Below are 14,557 nucleotides of genomic sequence, written 5' to 3'. Positions count from 1 at the left end.
ATGGAGAACGAAGCATTAAGATATTTAATTTCGTACATTGGTTTGCAGAAAATAAAAATAAAAAGCGATTCTACATGGCATTCTATTTTAGCTATTTTTCATGTTTGAAGTTCGCTCTTGAGCGCGCGCATTGTTGGAACTGGTTTCGTTTGGAAGAACCATTCAGTAATCCAGCGACTGGTCACACCAGTTGTTTCAAATGTAGGTGTTATCGAACAAATATATATATGCACTACACTATGATTTATAACCAACAAATATTCTTTTGATATTTTATTATTAGCTTATTTTTGTGAATTTAGTGGCAATATCTATTTCATTGGAACCATTCAGCTTTCGAGCTATTGGTCACACCAGCTTTGTCATATTGGGCAGTTATCGCACAAAAGTATCGATTACAAATAAACTATCAGCTATATATTCAACATCCCATCTCTAATTCGCAACAATAATGGTAGGTAGGTGTTTTTCTTTTTTTATTTATAATTCTAATATTATTGACGGTTTTGTGATCGTTGTTGTTCACTCTCTTCAAAATGACAGCAGGGGGATTGCCTGGGGCAGTGACGATGTTGCAAACGATGAGGCACAACACGCATATGAAAAATTAAGCCAAGCAGAAACACAACACCAAGAAACAACAACCACAACACAGCGGAGTTATTTTCGGTCGCAATTCAGAGATTGCGGAAGCTACGGCCCAGACCAGACACGGAAGCTATTCTTAACACTCGACCCTCTCTCTCAAGATCAAGCCCTGAGGAGCCATGGCCGCGGTGCTGCCCGAGAACGCAGCCGAAATTGCCGTTGCCAATGAAATCAATAACATCAACGGTAACCCGAATGGAAATGCAAATGGAAATGGGAACGGGAACGCAAACGCCAACGCGCGTAATCGCGGCCTGGGGGGAGGCGCTGGACAGGTACTTTTTACACATGCATCTGAAGTGCTTACAAAAACAAAAACAAAACCGCTTATCTATGAAATTTTGCTGTTTAAATTCTAGAACAATATGATGAACATGCGGGATCGGCTTTTCCATGCGATCTACTTTCGAGCGGCGGCAGCGTATGCGGAGTTGGTGCCACGGTAAGAGTCATTGCCCCTTATCTGCTTATCTGCAGCCATATGTTGATACTTTTAATGTCTTTCTGCAGGAAGGTGCAGCTGACCATCGAGTTTTTGCTGCTAGCCAAAGCACTGGTGTTCTTCTTCACCCTCGTCTATGTGCATCACGCCTTCATCAAGAATCCCTGCACCTGTCTGCAGGAGGTGCAGAACTGGCCGCGAGAAGGTGTCATCAGGCAAGACATTACAAGCGCACCTTACTCTGCTTTGCTAACCAATTTACCTATTTACAGAGTGGAGATTATTCCCCATCTGGCGGAGAAGCGAGCCATTTGGCAGAGCATCAAGCAGGATCAGCAGGTTGTTCGCTCCCTAAAAGATTCATAGTAAGAGAAACCAAAAGATACCCTTGTGTTGTATGTAAACAAACGATCCGCTTCGTGTTGCAGCTACTATGACGTGGGCCCTCAGACGCTGGACAACTACAACAGACTAAAGCGCTATGAGGCGATCCTGCGCAAGCTGGGCTTGCCCGTTCGCCCCACCTTTGCCTACAGCAACGAGACCCTGTACTATTACTTCGATGCCATCAACATACTCGACACCTACGACCACCCCAACGCCATACAGCTCAAGAACGAAGACGATGATGGTGAGCAATCGGAAATTGGATTACCTATCTTAAAACAATCTCAGCATGAGTTGCATTTTCCCCCGTAGATGAGCAGTATATTGTCGAGTATTCGCTGGAATATGGACACCTGCGCCTCTCTTCGGCCACCCGCAAGCGGCTACAAATACCCGTGCTCACAGTGCAATTGGATCCCAACACAAACGAGTGTTTCGGCGATAGATTAACGCGCTACTTGCTCAAGCGTCTGCTGGGGTGAGCCTCAATAGTCTTTAGTTCGTGCTTGGAGGAGCAATCACTAAATGTTTCTCAATTCTATTCCAGCTACGATGACTTACTGATGGCCGCTGTTCGCACCATAGCAGAGAAGGAGGAGAACAAGGGCTATTTACGCAATGTGATCACTGGCGAGCACTATCGCTTTGTGTCCATGTGGTGGGCTGCTTGGAGCAGCTATCCGGCTGCCTTTTCTGTGATGTTACTGTTTGTAAGCATGCGAGAGTGTTACGAGTGCACTCGACGACCCCAGCTAACATTTCTGTTCCATCTTTTCTAGACTTTCTCCGTTTCCATGCTGCTGCGGTACTCGCATCATCAGATCTTTGTCTTTATAGGTAAATATTCAAGTGGGAAAATCACTTAATTGACACTAAAGACATTCGCTTTCCTCTTCTCAGTGGATCTGCTGCAAATGCTGGAGTACAATGTGTCTGCTAGGTTCCCCATTGCTCCGCTACTGACTGTTATCCTGGCACTCGTAGGTGTGGCTATACATAAATGATCACTTAATGTGATTTGGCATTTAACGTGATGTTCGCACTGTTTCGTTGCAGGAATGGAGGCCATCATGTCGGAGTTCTTCAATGACACTACAACGGCCTTTTACATCATACTGATTGTTTGGATTGCGGATCAATACGATGCCATATGCTGTCACACCAGCATCACCAAGCGTCATTGGCTCAGGTGTGTACTGATTTGGCAACTTTCCGGCGACCTGTGTGCCCCGCCCCCCTGCTTTGAATCCCAGCTTGTCTTCTCTCTTGTGCAATTGCCCGTGTGCCTTGGGTGAATGACAAATTCAATTACATTAAGTCTGCAATCCTTTCCAGCATCCATGATGCTGCTGCTGCTGCTGCTGCCTTCTGGTTTTCCTCCTCCTTCTATTTCTCTTGTCCGGCCATAGATAATAGCTACAACCCAGCAACGTCTCGGTTATTTTTCATGCCCCACCACCACCACCACCATCATCATCAGCACTTAACAGTTCATTTCGTTTGGTTCGCATATTTTCTTTTTACACTCCTTTCCCTGTCCTCTCCTGTCCTGTCCTGTCCCGCGTCCATCTACTTTCGTCTCGGTTGTTATTTGAAAATTAACTTGGCTTGCGCAAGCCTCCCTCGGGGCTAGAACAAATCGACCAGCACCCACCCAAGCCCGTCAGCAAATGGAAATGGGATGGGATCCCTCAGCCGACCGACCAACCGACCTACACACACACATAGTAGACACCAGCAAACAGAGAATTTTCATCACTTAAGTCAACAAGCGTAACCCAAGCACCGCTCGTCCCCAATCGCCTCCACTCGAGCCACAGTACGCTTGTACTCCGCACACTCCACACACCATGCAGCTCTCCATTGAGTCCATGCAGTACCAGAAGCATACCCAAGCGAGCCTCGCCATTAGCAAACATTTAAATAAACTCGCTTCTCCATAACAAAGAGGGGAAGCTCGAGTAAGTGGTACGAAAAAAGTGGTAGAAATTTAGAACTTCACATTTCCCCGGGTTCGATCAACATTAATGACCACGCACGTCAGCGGCGGACAACGGACAACGGACAGCGGACAACCCCATTCGGCCCCTCCTCTTGGGCAGGCTACTTTTGCGGTTTATTACGCGCACTTTGCATAATTGAGAGCGGCCGCGTCCAGAAAATGCTTCCGTTTTTTTTTCGGCAACTTATGGCCGCTTGTTCGCGGGGTGGGGACTGGGGACTGGCATCAATTTCCACGATGCGCTGAACGACGGGAGGACCATCAATAATTCAAAAAGACACTTGAAAATTCCCTTTTATGCTGTGAAGCTCCTCTTGATTATGAATTCATGCGCATGCACCCCTCTCCGCAATCAGTGGCCGCCCTGCCGCCTTCTGGTGTTGATTTTGCGTAATTTGCGCTGAATTAAAAGGCTATCAGTGTTTGGCCATGGCCAAGAAGAGGCCAGTCGGGTCCCGGGTCTGAGTCCGTGTACGGGTCTGGGTCTGGGTCCTCAGCGACCACTTGTCGTATTTATATCCATTAAAGATTCATTGGCGCAAATGATTTTGAATGCGCTGCCGCCTTATTTATGTTGAGCTTTGACTGGCATTGAGGCTGGCATCACAATCAATTACGAGGGAAACTAGACCAGAAATTAATAATTCATGCCAGTGCCATTGGAAACTGCTCAGTTGTCTGTCTGAAAATCTAGACACTGATGTCTATACACCTCATAATCTCCAATTGCTTCTGGCCATAGGAAAGTAGAAATCTTTTTATGTGCTTCCTCCACCTACCCTGTGGCGTTCACCCATAACTCATCATTTGCTACCCGTAGATTGTCAAACTTTTCGAGAGCGCAAGCAAACTTTTGTATGCAAAAGATATACAATTGCAGTCTGTGCAATCCGAAATCCTTTTTATGCAATTCAACTGGCAAACAATATTCAATATCTAAGCAAGACGAAGACCTTAGACTGTAGCTGGGAGTGGGAGTGGGAGTGGATCTGCTTCTATCTCCCCTGGGGGAAGTCATGTGCTTTAAGTAAAATTAATTTCGTGAAAAGTCGAAGCATATGGACGGTACACGCTGGTAGCTGGTAGCTAGTCCCCATGTGCTTGTGCACAAGAGTAACCGTACATACATACATACATACATACATTTATACATACATACATATGGATATACATATGTGTGCTTTCGTACGGTTTAATTTTGCTGTTATTGACTGCCCGGAGCAGTTGAAGGGGTTTCCGTGACTGCTTTTTGCTGCTGCTGCCGCTGCTGCTGCTGCTACTTCTGGTGCTGCCTCGGCTGTTGTTGGTCCTGCGGTTATGGGTTACAGGGGCGGGAATGCTTGTTCTGGTGCTTCCTTCCTGACTTCCTTCCTGCCAGTGGCCCCTGGCTCCCTCTGCTCTCTTTCGTCTGCTTCCTTCCGTATTTGCCCGCCTGTTTTTGTGGTAAACTTGGTCTGGGATCCATCCCAGTCGAGCCGAGCCGGCTGGCATTGAAGTTAGCTTAAAAGACAAACAAGCTGGCGGCGTTTTTCTGCTTTTTAGCTACGAGTATCAGCTACGAGCCCTTCCTCTCGCAGATCTGCCAGACCGACCACCAACTGGTATTAATTTCATTGCATAGACTAATTTGTGTACTTAAACTTTGCTAAAAGTTGCAATCAATGTGAATTGCAGAGTGCAAATTTCAAATGGTAAATGGCAAAATGGCAAACTGCTAAATGGCAAACAGGAGGCACTGCTAAATGCCAGATGGCAGCTTAAAACTGTCAAGTGGCCAACTTACACTTTCTGCACCATCCCAGAATACCTGCAGAACTTGAGCCTGCCCAAACTGAAACTCAGTATTTGCCTGTGCCACCCACTGTCAATTGCTGGCGCCGCTCTATTCGCTCTAATTGACTTTTAAGAGACTTTAAAGTCATCAAAGGAGAGGCCGTTCGGGGCTCTGCTTAATCGCCGTTTAACGAGCGGGAGTTGGAGCACTCATTCCCCCTTAAATACATACAGACACAGGGAGGAGGGATATATACACCATAGCTATACACAGACATATAATAAGCCCCATCCAACCCCTTTATGTCAATTTTCTCCTTTTACTTTTGCCCTGCGGCTTCTTGCGGCGCGTAATGCTTCTTTTGTGCTTAAATCTGGTTGCCAGGCACGGGGCAGACGACACGTATTAAATGAGCTGCAAACGCATAGCAAAAGCTAAAAGAAAACACCTGACTCCCTGACAGAGACTGCCCTACTCGACTTTCCTCCTCCTTCTCGCTCGACTTTCCCTTTGCCCCCGTGCCGTTGCCCGTGCCGTTCCCTTTGCCTTTGCCTGTTGGCTATGAATCCGAATTGAGTCTTGCGCAGATTGTTTGTCGCGTCGAAAAGCTGAAGCTGATGTAGGAAGCTGGAAGCAGTGGCAGTAGTAGGAAGGACCAAGACATTGCCAGTGCGGCATCAAAGAGCAAATGTTGTCGGCAGGCAAGTCAAAGGGGGGTGGCTGACTAATGGAGGAAGGGTTTGAGGTCGGTTACAGTAGCGCGTTTCGAGTGGCTCCTGCCACACTGCCACCCGTCTCCTCTTACGCCTGGCCGCCCTGTTGTTTACACGCTTGTTACGCTAACAAACACTCTCACCGAGGCACACCTATACACCCCGATATATATGTATATACGATATATACGGACTGCTCTTTGGGACTGCTATTCCTGGCTATTGTTACTGTTGCCTGGTCGTGGGTCCTGGGTCCTGAGTTCTGAGAGTTGGTCTCAAAGGTGGCCACGGTGTCGGCGGTGTTGGCCTCGAACGTCAACGGCATTGGCAGCCATGGTGAAGGGGTTCTGGTCGGGGGCTAAGCTCTGCTCTGCCCGTTTTCGTGTTGATTGAGATCATGTTACGCAAAGTATAATTGCGTCAAGTTTGTTTTTCTGCCATAACTTTTGTCCAACAGCCGCGCGACCCTCCGACCCCCAGACCCCCATCGACAGAAGTGGCCCCCCAAACGGAGCAAGCTCCTGGAGACCTCTTCGGGCGGGTTGTGTTGTTCAAAGGTGCAGTTTGATGAGTGTTCCATAACGAGTCGGAATCGCTTCATTGTTGTATATGAATGAGGATGTATGGCTGTATGGATGAGCTCCTTGTTTTGTTTGTTTGTTTCAGTTTCCGCTACTCTCTCTCTCTCTCTTCATTCTGCCATTCTTTTTATTTCGTTTGTTGGCGGGGCGTATGCGCAACGTGCCTTTCGACCTCTCTAGCTCATCCTGCCACAGGCCCAGCTGCCTGCCGCTGCCAGTGTGTTTGCATATGCGCCAATTCTGTTCCAATTTATGAACGAAAATGGGTCGTTTTCACGCATTTAACAGCACGAGCCCAGGGGGAATGCACGCCCAAAGGGAATGAAGCAAGGCGGGCAAGAGCATGTGGGCCAACAGGGCAGTGCACATTCTGTATGCTGTATGCCGATGTTGGCCGTGTGTTGTTCTGTCAGCAAATAGCACTTTAGTTTTTGTGATATTTCAATTAATTCTTCAGATAACTGCCACTGCATTCCCCTACAAATGTTGTTATTCTCTGGTTTCTTGTGTGTTGAAATGAAAATAGAATAATATTATTTACTTTTCTCCTGCTTTGATTATGATAAACAATTCCCACGAAAGTGTCATAAAATGTGCCCAACCATCCAGGAGAGTTCTAAGAATTGTTTATGACTTTTCAAAGATTTCCCCAGAAGCTTGTCAGCTAAAAATTCAGAGGAGAAACTCCCTTTAAATGAAATACGATATTAAAGTGCTCTAAACTGTAACTCTCACATGCAAAGAGTAATAAGCAAGGGAATCAAGCACACGGTGTATCCTTTTCATGGTCAGGCTTATCAAATTTCAATGCAGCAATCCTTTGCAGAGGAATTTCCTTGCATCGGGGCGGGGTAAATGCAGTTTTTCATTCCTTTCAATCTCTTGGATTAAACGTACACAGCACACACACACTCACCACCCAGATACATTTATTCCGATATGCAATTCAATATGCAAATGCCATTAAAAGCATCATGGGACGAGTAGGAGCAGAAGAGGCAGAGAGGAGCAGAAGCTGGAGCGTCTCTGTACAAGCTCATTGAGCACCGAAACTATTACGTATCGCGTGCAGGTGTGGGTTGGCCCACAGCTTTAGCCCGTCTGCTGTTTGCTCGCAACAAATAAACACTTATGACGCAGATCGGATCATCATCAGAGGCAGCAGCACCCCCAGCAGCAGCAGCATCACAGCCAGAACAACACTTTACAGCTGCTGGCAAGTGTGAGACGAGCTGAACGGAGCTGTAGCTGGAGCTGTGGTGCTTATTTAACTAGACACATGCAACAGTTGTGCCCCCGCCCCTACTGACACACGCCATTTACCCCGCTCCCTGCCCAACCCACTTCCGCTCGGGTCGAAGGATGTGAATGCCGACAGTATTTGCGTGTCGCACATCCGTCCCGACACGTCCCAGTACAGTGGTTCACACACAGAGAGACCCAATGGAAATTATGTAATAGGTTGGATATATTTGGATCTATTTATAATTATTTAGATATAATTGTTGCCGAATCTGGCCTCTTGTGATCGCAGGGCAACAAAGAACTCCGTTGATTTGCTAACTTTTGCTGCACTCTCGGCCCACTGTGAACCTTCAGGCCATGTGGACGGGTGGAGGGATTAAAGGGAAGAGTTAGAAGGGGCAAGGCGAGGCGAGGCAAGGCGTTGCCTGCTTGTCAACGCTACGGTACATTAGGAAAGCGAATGAAACGGAAACGAACAAGCGATAAGTGTTGTCTACGTGTCTGCCGCTCGCACTTCCTTCTGCTCTCTATGTGTGCGTGTGGTGTTTGCTCGGGGGGGAAATCGAGGAAATTGCTGGGAAGCTCTTCGGCCCTGGCTTGGCTGTGCATGTGTCCATAATGCTCCACAAGTTCTCAATGGCTCCCGGGTTGCGCAATGCCCTGGAAAGGCTAAGAGTCGTGTCGTGTGTCTTCATTTGTCGCTCGTGTATATTGATGGTTCTGCTGGTTTCAGTGTTTGTATTTGCTATTTGGTATTAGTGTGCGGTGGGCAGGGGACTTGTGGTGTCTCAGTGTATTAGTGTGTGTGTGTGTGTGTGTGTGCACACAATCAACTCAAATTAAATTCAATAACATAACTCAATCATGGCCATGCCCACATGCCGGGCACCGGCACCCCCCAGCTACAATCTTCGGGAATCGTTGTAAAAATAAATTAAAGTTGAATTCCGCTGGACACAGCCGAAGGTCCTGTTGTCAGGGCTCTCTCTCTCTCTCTCTCTCTATCCGTCTGTCCTGTCGCTCGCTTGGACATTGCTTATCAATGAGAGGGGTGAGTGGGTGTTCGTTGTCATTATTACTGCCTCTGTGGGATGTTGTTGTGGTTGTTGTTGTTGTTGCTGTTGTTGCTATGGCCATCCATTGTGTTTTTTATTTGTTGTCTTTGGTGAACAACAATTCAACTAACAGCGCCAGCAATTATTTATATTATTAAATCCTCTTGAGTGTTTTTCTACCCTCACTCCTTCCTTCCGTCCTTCCGTCCTTCCTTCCCTCATTTCTTCCTTCCTGTGGCCATTGTTGTCCTGACAGTCGGCCCTCCTCGATATTTGTCCGCCTCAGCGACTGTTGCTTGTTACACTCTAATGTCGTGCCATCCCTCCCCACTCCCTCGCCATATGTCTGACCCATTTCTCCTTGGCTTATTTTCGGCACAGCAACGGAAAGGCGCACTCGAAGGAGCGGCGGTAGAGAGGGGAGCTAGGGGCAAAAAACAGAAAAATAGAAATGAAACAGTGAACAGTGAAAGCAATATGTTTTCGCTTTTTAGTATTTCTGTCAGCTAAATACAATATTATCGAATGGTAATCATTATTGTCACCCCCAACGCCCAACACCCAGCCATCACCCAGCCACCCGACCCATCAGACCCATTCCAATCGCTGAAGGTTGATGAGGGTTACATACCTCTAGTATGCGGTGTGTACAGTACATTATATTTTGCGTTCTTGGATTGCTGTTCGACAATCCTGACACCACTTTTGGGCCAAGTGGCAGCAGCTGCTTGAATAGCATATCACAAATCTATCGTGCAACATTTATGAGCGTTGGTTTACTTTAAATCCTACAGCAATTGTATCTCAAATACTTATGAATTTTCTTTATTTGTTTCGCCTTTTGCAGGTTCTTCTATCTGTACCATTTTGCATTCTATGCGTATCACTACCGGTTCAGTGGACAGTACAGGACATTGGCACTGCTCTCGTCGTACCTTTTCATTCAGGTGGGTGGCTACCAGCTACAGGTATGACGCATAATGAATGCGTTATGCAACGCTGTGGCATGGGGAGTGGGGAGTGGGGGAACGATGATGCTAGCTCTGCTCCAGGGGAATGTTTACGGCTGTCAAGTGCATGACAAATTACCCATTGTCGCATTGTTTCCCCTTGCCGACGCACGTGTAGACCGGAGCCAGCTCACGTGCCACGACCAGAGACTGACGGCAGTCGTTGGCTGACGACTGAACGAAAGGATGGATCCAGGGGCACCATGGCATCATGGCATAACCGCTTCCGTCAGAGCACACACACTCAAATCTGTCCCTCTCGCTCTCTTTCTCTTTTGCTTTTGCAGCACTCGATGGTGTTCTTCTTCCATCGGTATGAGCTGCCTGCCATCATGGCCCAGCATCAGGTCTTCATCATCACACGCAACCAGGTGAACCCGCTTGCCGGTGCCGCTGCAGGAGCAGGAGCAGCAGCAGGAGCAGGAGGAGGAGGAGGAGTGGCTGCAGCCAGAGCTGTACCTGTACCCGGGGAACAGCAGGCGGCCTTTCAACGTGTTATCCACATTATGAACCGTCTTTTCAGTCAACTGGGTGCACAGCGTCAGCAACGTCAGCACCTGCAACCGAACCTGCAGCCGAACCAGCAGCCAGTGGAACCCCAGAGGCCTGCTGCCGTGGCCGTTGCTCTGGCCAATTTAAGGCGTCTGCCCTTGGTTGGGCAGCTGTTGCAGCGTCGCGACCAGTTTCCCACCGTGCGGCGCGTCTTTGTCGGTCACGGCGGCAACGGTCGAATGATGCATGTCCTCTTGCAGCGAGTCAATGTGGCCGACATGCCGGAATTGCGCAATCAGGTGCAAGCCATTGCTGCTGCCGCCGCGGCCGCCGCCGCAAACCAGAGGGCAGCAGCAGCTGCAGTAGCGCAGGGTGGACAGGCTCCAGCAGCAGAACCGGCAGCAGCCTCCACCTCAGCCGAAACAGCATCAGCAGGTGAGCTTTGGCGACATCGCATCACTCCCCCCCGGCCTTAATTGAGGTCGGCACACTTCATTGACTATGCCCACACTCGAGGCTTAAACTCTTAACTTTGCCGACTCGCATTCGTTTGTATACCCTTTCCATGACCATAATACCCAGAAGCGTAATCCAAAGCGCGGCTCATAAGCAAAAGTCAGTGGAAATCTATTTCCATTCGCATTTTGAACCAAAGCCGATTATTTTTTTAGCGGCAACAAATGTTTTTTATTTCTGAAAACCATTCCCTTTATAGAAGAGAACTAAGTTCCATTTCGGACTTATTTTCGCTGCTTTGAATGCACATACATACTCGTACCATTTAAAAGCTGATTTCCATTTTCCATTTCGAGTGTTTTTTGTGTAGAAAGAATATTGCATCTTCGAATATTTTCCAGATTCAAGCCAGCTTTTGCTGTATTTCTTTTTTTGGTGGCGGGGGATCCCTGCACGCTGTGTGTCCGTTGCCATGAAACCCTTTCTGGCTGTGTGTGAAATCATTTGGAAGATAAATTTAAATATAAGCTCCACCCCGACAAGTGGGGAAAAATCGCATCCTGTCCGCCTTTTGCACACCGCCATGTCCGTGTGTCCGTGTGTGCGTGTGTCCGTTTGTCCGTAATAGCGGAACAAGGAACACAAATAACCAAATAACAGATTCAATGGCAATAAATGCCAAATCAAGGGGTGCTTCTCCTGGGGTAAGAGGGTGACCACCAGCATCAGAGGACTACTCAAACATGAAGCACATTTAATATTGCCTCATTTCGACCTGGCCACCACGAAAGCTCCTCTGTCCGTCGGTTTGCTTTTCCGTTTCAGCAGATCCCTCTGCTCTACGAGTGTCTGTTTGTCTCTACAATCTACAATGTACAATAATCGGAATATGCATGAAATTATTTCTCAATTCCCTCGAAAAGTATTCACTGTAAATGTTTCGCTTGTCATTTCCTGTTTTATTTTCACTTTGCCCTCGAATTCCTTGCATATTCCAGATGTCGAAACAAATCAGGGACGCAAGGAGCCGACAAGAGGCATAAATGATGCAGCAGCAGCAGCAGCAGGAGCAGGAGCAGCCCAAGGAAACGACAGGCAGGAAGATGAAGCTGAAACTGGGGGGGGCGGACAAAAGCCGGGCGTGTCCAAGGCGCTGGAAAATCCAAATTCCGTTGCGGCGGATATTATAAATGTGTCGGATAAAACTACTGGAAAACCAGTAGTGGGTGGAGTGGCTGCCACTCAACAACCAAATAAGGAGCTTACGACCCGAACAGGAACAGGAAACGGTACCAAGACCGGAATCGAAACCCACATCCACGTCCACTCGGTGTCCCAATCGCTGTCCCAGCCAAAGGCAAAGCAATTAGAAAATAATTTGCCAGAGTTTCTGAAAGCCGAGGGGGGACTGACAGCAGCGGCATCAGGTGAAAAGCAAAGCTGTCCACTAGAAGCTCATGCTATTATGAATGACCAGCAGGAGAATAACAAGCCGGACGAGGCAGCAACAGCAGCACAAGTAGCAACAACATCAGCAGCTGCCACGTCAAAAGAATCAACAGACGATGGGGCTGTAGCTGGAGCTGGAGCAGCAGCAGCAGCGGCAGCCTGGCCAATGATGGATGACAGGCAAACAGTTGATTTTATAGGAGGCGACAGCCCAACGTCAACAGCAAATTGCCAACTCAATGCTGGCCCAAACCACAAGGCAAAGCACGAGATGGAGATGGTGGAGCAACAGGAGCAGAAAGAACATCAGCAGCTAATGAAAACTCCGCAACATACATCAAACCAAGTGACAACAGCAGCAGCAGCAGCAGCAACATCAGCAGCAGAAGCAACAGCAGAATAAGCAACGCATTAACGGCAAGGCCCTAACCTCCCCCCGGGGCCAACCTGCACCCTGCACCCTGTACCCACTACCTATCCTATCCATTCAAGCCCCCAACCCGCCCCTTTTGCCTTCAACCGACATAACTAACCGCATAACTAGATGTTATACATAAAAGAGATAGTAAATTTGTAGATAATTTGTCTGGTGTACTTATGTCTGGAGATCAGCCACGACTCACTGCCCGCCCGCCCTTATCCGTTCTAAGTATCTGTCTGTATGTGTTTGCGTGTGTGTGGGTGAGCGTGTGTGTGAGTGCGTGAGCGGGAGTGGGAGTGGGTAGTGCGTGGATATTGATGTGGTTGCGGGTGTGAGCGCGTGTGTGAACTAGACAGAACTCAAAGGTTGACTGCTGCTGCCTGGACTGCAGTGACTGCAGGCAAACTGTGTTACAATGTTGGGGGGGGAAGTCCTCTTTTAATTAGGCCAATATAAAGTCTTTCTGCACCCATACATGCACAAGTGTATGTATACACAACAACCCACACACAGACACACGCAAGCTAGTCGCTTTTGTAGCCTTAACTTTTCGCCAACCTTCTGTTGGCTGCTTCATCGAGCAAAATTCGCTGGCAATTTTTAATTAATTTTTTCACTCCCAACCTCCCAGGGAATCCACAATCCCTCTAGGCCGCACCGCATCTACGCAATGGAAGGAAGGGCGGACCGGCAAAACCTTTCCTGGCCCTGCTGCTTATTTTGAGCACTTTTTTCCATGGCCTGAAATGTCATTAAATGTCAATTGCAAAATATTTTGTTTGTTTGCTTTGAACATCATTTGGAATTGCTACAGCAAACACACTGTGAATAAAACCATGAAAGTTTAATTAAATTCGTAATACAAGCTCTTTATTGGATCACAATTGAGTCAAACAAAATCAAAGTTCGATTTTCTTAGCAACTTTTACACTTTTAATCCATTTCCTCCGAAGTGCGAGTGGACTTCTAGCAACAGCAACAGCAAACTGCTAGCAATTATGTATAATTGTGCGAGTACGATTGTATTTGTCTGATGTGCAATGAGTGTGTGAGGTTGTTGGAGACTATGCAATAGGCCTAGGATCTGGGACTATTCAATAAGCAATTGAGCATGGACGATGCCCGAGAACGGGTTACGAGTATAATTCTTAACTATTAATACTTAACTTACACCAGTAGCTATGACTATTTGCTATTGCTACAAGAATGTTATTTCCTAATGTGTAAAAATATACGAAATACAACTATTAAATATTTTATTTTATTTAAAGGCTGCGCCTGTGCATCACGAAGAGGAAAGCAATTAGCCATCGTCATCCCACAGGAGGTACTCATATCCTCGCTGTTTGATTCATAGCTATAGCCATCATGTCGATCAGATCAACTTGCAGATCTGTAGGAATGAAAGCAGCCAAGTTAGTCTACAAAAGTAGATCCCTCTGCTGGCATCGTTAATTTTTCAAATTGTTTTTACTCCCTGATTTGTACTTGAACATGGCTCGGGAGAAATCCATGTGAAAATGTATAGAGATTTGCATAAATGTTCATGGCCAAGGGATGGCAATTTAATTTAAATGAAACATAAACAAATTATGCTCCATCAACAGTGAGACGAGACGGAGTGGAGTTTTGATCTGCATATTTTAGCTGAGGTCTCGGAGTCGCAGTCCTTTTGCCGGATAGATACATCTATGGGTGGATATATGTATATAGATTTTATGGATGCCGAGGCATCATCATCGAAGGGTATTGGTGTGGGTGTGGGCATACGTATCCGCCGAAAGTTTGACGCAAAAATATGTAAATAAAACAATGCAAATTGTCAGAGCATCGACTGCTCCTCCAGCGAGTTCTGCGTACTTCCCTGTTCCTGTTCATTCTT

General features: G+C 47.2%; 1 protein-coding gene across 1 annotated transcript; it reads left to right on the top strand.

Annotated features, from left to right (window-relative positions):
* The first annotated feature begins 369 nt into the window (after window positions 1-369).
* On the top strand, window positions 370-13,922 carry LOC117889716 (membralin). The gene is made up of 14 exons (XM_034794137.1): window positions 370-454; window positions 544-923; window positions 1,008-1,090; window positions 1,159-1,305; window positions 1,363-1,455; window positions 1,519-1,721; window positions 1,790-1,955; window positions 2,025-2,187; window positions 2,257-2,314; window positions 2,378-2,461; window positions 2,534-2,666; window positions 9,695-9,794; window positions 10,145-10,784; window positions 11,804-13,922. The coding sequence occupies exons 2-14, from the start codon at window positions 768-770 to the stop codon at window positions 12,655-12,657; spliced, it is 2,880 nt and encodes a 959-aa protein (XP_034650028.1). The 5' UTR covers window positions 370-454; window positions 544-767; the 3' UTR covers window positions 12,658-13,922.
* Window positions 13,923-14,557: the final 635 nt, after the last annotated feature.

The sequence above is a fragment of the Drosophila subobscura genome, chromosome E (assembly GCF_008121235.1).
Source record: "Drosophila subobscura isolate 14011-0131.10 chromosome E, UCBerk_Dsub_1.0, whole genome shotgun sequence".
Lineage (NCBI taxonomy): Eukaryota > Metazoa > Arthropoda > Insecta > Diptera > Drosophilidae > Drosophila > Drosophila subobscura.
This window is presented reverse-complemented; position numbering and strand designations above follow the sequence as displayed.